This window comes from Mirounga leonina, unplaced genomic scaffold, assembly GCF_011800145.1.
Source record: "Mirounga leonina isolate KUSES-001 unplaced genomic scaffold, KU_Mleo_1.0 Mir_175, whole genome shotgun sequence".
NCBI classification, from domain to species: domain Eukaryota; kingdom Metazoa; phylum Chordata; class Mammalia; order Carnivora; family Phocidae; genus Mirounga; species Mirounga leonina.
In genome coordinates, this window is record NW_023270453.1 from 32992132 (window position 1) to 32996986 (window position 4855).

The 4855-nt window shown below is 44.2% G+C and overlaps 1 protein-coding gene across 3 annotated transcripts in view; it reads right to left on the minus strand.

Moving 5' to 3' along the window:
• The window catches only part of PARN (poly(A)-specific ribonuclease), a 162668-nt gene extending 161240 nt beyond the window's left edge, over positions 1-1428 (minus strand). The window contains exons 1-2 of one of the 3 annotated variants that reach the window (XM_035022310.1): positions 1249-1420; positions 680-757 (exon numbers count right to left, since the gene is read on the minus strand). In XM_035022310.1, coding sequence (XP_034878201.1) covers positions 680-757; positions 1249-1267 — 97 coding nt within the window. In that variant the 5' untranslated portion in view covers positions 1268-1420. Of the gene's footprint in view, positions 1-679; positions 758-1248 lie in introns of all 3 variants that reach the window. The other 2 variants (XM_035022309.1, XM_035022312.1) reach the window with 2 other exon arrangements.
• Between the last annotated feature and the right edge of the window lie 3427 nt (positions 1429-4855).

Genomic DNA, 4855 nt, shown 5'->3' on the forward strand with positions numbered 1-4855 from the left:
TTCATAGAGACAGAAATAATAGCTGCCAGAGGCAGTGGGGAGGGAAAAATGGAGTTACTCTCCAACTGATACAGAGCTTCAGTTCGGGAGAACGAAAAAGTTCTGGAGAGGGATGCAAGATGATGTGAATGTGCTTAATGCCACTGAACTATAAAAAACACTTCAAGAGGGTTAAAATAGGGGTGCCTGGGTGGTTCAGTCATCAAGCGTCTTCTTTCCACTCAGGTCATGATCCCAGAGTGCTGGGAATAGAGCCCCGCATGGGACTCCCTACTCCACGGGAAGCCTGCTTCTCCCTCTCCCACTCCCCCTGCTTGTGTTCTCTCTCTCACTGTGTCTCTCTCTGTCAAATAAATAAATAAAATCTAAAAAAAAAAAGGTTTATGTTATGCATATTTCACCATAAACACACAAAAAAACGTGACCTTTACCCTACCACGTGCATGTCACAGTTTAAGCCGCACCAAAACCATGATCTCGATCTGTAACCCTCAGAGCTCGAACAATCACAAACCCACCGCACCTCTTCCAGGCCTTTGAAACGTGTAAGAGGAAACGAGAGACTCCTACCACGCCCAAGGCCACAAACAGGGAGAAGCGGCCAGCAGGCAGGGGGTCAGAGGGTCAGGAGGAGCCTTAGCTATGCATTGCTAGCCCCCAGTTTGCAAGGGAGGGATACCTGAAAACTCCCCATCGATGGCGAAGAAGTCGGCCTCCTCTATGGCCTGGTACACTTTGTGAAGATTACTCTTAAAATCTGCGGAGAAACCGAGAAGAGGCTCAGAGACGGTGGCCTGGCTTCCTGCCCAAGAGCTCCTAACAGGAGAGGAAAGAAGGGCTGGGGAGATCCTGAGACCTCGGGCAGGAGGAGGAGAACAAGTCCTAGAGAGATAAACAAGACGGAAGGCATCAAGTCCCCGACGGGTGCACGGTTGGAGGGGGTCAAGTCCCGAGTGGGTGCTGGGCCTTAGGAGGGCAAGCCCGGGGGGGGGTGCTCGGGCCACAGAAGCACATGGGCCACAGAGGCACACGGCCCTGGGGGATGCCCGGGCAGGAGGACAAGGCCCCTAGGGGTGCACGGGACAGAGAGGGACAGGGCCCCCCAAAGCTCACAGACTTAAGGGGAAGCAAACCCCTGGGGGGCTGCCTCAGTCCCAGGCCCCGCCAAGCAAACCGGCCCTGGTCTGGGCCTAGCAGGCCAGGTGAGGGGGGCCGTGGGGCTCGGGGAGGTGCACGGAGGACACGCACTGCTCCTGATTATCTCCATTCTGCAGAGCGGCCGGAACCCCGGCCCCACCCCGGCCCGCCTCAGCCGTTCTACTCGCAAAGTTCCACGGAGACGGCAGGAGCAGCGGAGGTAGCAGCGGCAGAGACCGCGGCGGCGACTTCCGGAAACAGCGCGCGCCGGCGCGCATCACGTGAGCCTGCGTCAGCGACGGGGGCGGAGCCAGGCTGGCTCCTTTCCCTCCTTCCAGGGACAGAGGAGGGCGTGGCTATGGGAATCCCCGAGACTTGGTCTAGCTGGCGGGGTCAGACGTGAGACCCTAACTTCCGAAGGAATGTCTATGTCTTTTTTTTTTTAAGATTTTTATTTATTTATTTATTTGAGAGAGAGAGAATAAGAGACAGAGAGCATGAGAGGGAGGCGGGTCAGAGGGAGAAGCAGACTCTCTGCCGAGCCCAGAGCCCGATGCGGGACTCGATCCCGGGACTCCAGGATCATGACCTGAGCCGAAGGCAGTCGCTTAACCAACTGAGCCACCCAGGCGCCCCAGAAATGTCTATGTCTTGACACCCAGTTGGTGAGTAAATATTCCCTGGCAATATTATGTGCCAGGCACTCTGAAACGGATGGGGATACAGTGATTTACAAAGGAGACAAAGTCCCTGACCCCGTTGGAGCTTAACTTGGGGTAAAAGGGGAAAGTCAGGCAGGAATCAAACTTGCCGCTTCGAAACACAATCAGCGCTATGAAGAGAAAGAGCCCGGTGCTGCAATAAGAATAATGGGGGGGGCGGGGGGTGGAGAAGAAGAAAAATAGGAAGGAGGGTTACTTAAGAGAGGTGAAGAGCATGCAAAGTTGAGACCTTTATCTACCGCACTAGTCAATGGGACAGGGGAACGAAATAGATGAGATCTTGCTGTTTTGGTTGGTTGGGAGTATACCATAGATCCTCAGAGCCTACAACGGTGTTGATGCACAGTAGATGCTCAATAAACATAGGTTGAGTGAATGAATTCACTTTAATCTTTCGCAAAAGCCGACTCTGAAGTTGATTAGAAGGCCTGCTTTCAAAGGCTAGGTCTGCCATTATTTAGGTCTGGAATGTATTCAACCTTCCTAAACCTCAATTTTCTCATTCACCAGATAAGGTTGAAGATAATTGGTGATAGTGTTTGTGAATTATAGAGTACTGTATAAATAAATGTAAGATATGATTAGAGTTCTGACTTGTCACAATTCCCCTGCATTCACACCTCTTAGTTTGAGATTTATTGAGTACAAAATTCATATGTTTTTGGAAAAAAAGATAACCATTTTCCCCCAAAAAGAAGTATTAAGTACTCTAAAGAACACAAAAGAGTCTGGACATATTTTCCCTACCACTTCCCTCCACAAAGTTTATTTCCCTTGCCTCATGCAATGGAAATTTACATATAGGTAATCATGTTCACTATCCCTAGTATGAACAGCAAGGAGTGAATGTGAATTCTAGAGTTCAGATGGAATGGGAAGGAGAAAAATATGATAGGTAGTCAAATTTCAGGCTTGAAATATCTCTGCCTTCTTGTTTCAGCTTAAAAAGTCTAATACAGAAAGTACTAGACACATATGGCCACTTAAATTTAAATTTTAAGTAACTTAAATAAATTTAAGTAATTTAAAAAATAATAAAACTTACTACAAAGCTATAGTAATCAAAACAGAGTGGTATTGGCATAAAGAAAGATCTAGAAACCAGTGAAATAGAGACCCCCAAAATAAGCCTTTGCATAAATGGACATATGATTTATAGCAAGTATGCAGAGATCATTCAATGGGAAAAGAACAGTCTTTTCGACAATAGTACTGGAAACACTAGATATCCACATGCAAATAATGAAATTGGATCCTTACTATATACCATATAAAAATTAACTCAAAATAGGTCAAACATCTAAATGTAAGAGTTCATGAAACTATAAGATTGTTAGCATAAAACATAAGGCAAAAACTTCCTAATACTGGATTTCGCAATGATTTTTTTTCAAATATGATACCCAAAGGACACATAACAAAAGAAAAAATAGATGAATGGGACTACATTAAAACTTAAAATATTTGTGAATGAAAGGATTCTATCAACAAAGTAAAAAGTCAACCCATGGAATGGGAGAAATCATATATCTGATGGGGGTTAATATCATTAATATATAAAGAACTCCCACAATTCAATGACAAAAAATCTGATTGAAAAATAGACAAAGGACTTGTATAAACATTTCCCCAAAGAAGGTATACGAATGGCCAATAAACACACGAAAAGATGCTCAACATCACTAATGCGAATCAAAACCATATGAGATGAACTTTCACATCCCTTAAGTTAAAAAGTCAAAATCCTTGCGTGCTGTTGGTGGGAGTGTAAAATGGTGTGGCCACTGTGGACAACAGTATGGGGATTCCTAAAAAATTAAAAATAGAATTATCATATAATGCAGCAATTCCATTTCTGGGCATACACCAAAAAAAAAAAACATTGAAAGCAGAGGCTTGAATAGGTATTTGCACACCCATGTTCTAAGGAGCACTATTCATAATAGCCAAAGGGTGGAAGCAACCCAGTGTCCATCAACAGATGAATAGGTAAACAGAAAGTCTATATACTTAGAATGGAATATTATTCAACCTTAGGAAGGAAATTCCAACACATGCTACAAGGTAGATAAACTTTGAGGATATCATGCTAAATGAAATAAGCCCATCACAAAAAGACAAATAAGGTGTGATTCCATTCATAGGAGGTACCTAGAGTAGTAAGATTCACAAAAATAGAAGGGTGGTTCCCAGAAGCTAGAGAGAAAGGGGGGTGGGTGGGGAGGATGGGTTGCTATTAAACGTTTAACAAGTATGGGGTTTCAGTATGGGAAGGTGAAAAAGTCCTGGAGATGGATGCACAACCATGTGAATGTACTTAATGCCACTGAATTGTACACTTAAAAAATGGCTAAAATGGTAAACTTTATGTTATGTATTACATAAAGTTTACATAAAATTTAGTATTTTTTATAATTTAGAATACATTCCAGACCTAAATTACATAAAATACATAAAATTTATGTTATGTATTACCACACACACACACGCTGACACCTAGTGCCAAATTATTCTCCAGAAAATGAGTTCACACTCTCTCTGCACTATCACAGGACCAGTCTTTTAATTCTTTGCCAATTTGATCTGTAGGCGGGAAAAATGTCATCCCAAATGATCAGTTTATCAACCTCCAGGCCAGGGGTTTAAAACAGATAATCAGCATGAGTTCTCAACGGACCAAGACATTGGGAGAAAAACATTAGTGATAAAGTCATTTTAATTCTGGTTCTTAATACTGCAAATGGAACTTCAGCCAAGGTCCTGGGATTTTTCTGCATGAGATACGAAGGCAAAAAAAAAAAAAAAATTATGGGGACTACAGTGCGATCTTATAATTCTAATTTTTGGGTAAAGCTGTTTCCTCCAGACACAGAAATAGCCCACCGGGACGACCCGACCCAGACACCAGCCTCACCCTCGGGCTCTAACGCTACGGACCTACGTCTGTCCCTGGAGAGTAAAGGGCGGGACCAGAGGTGGCACGCATGCGCCAAAGT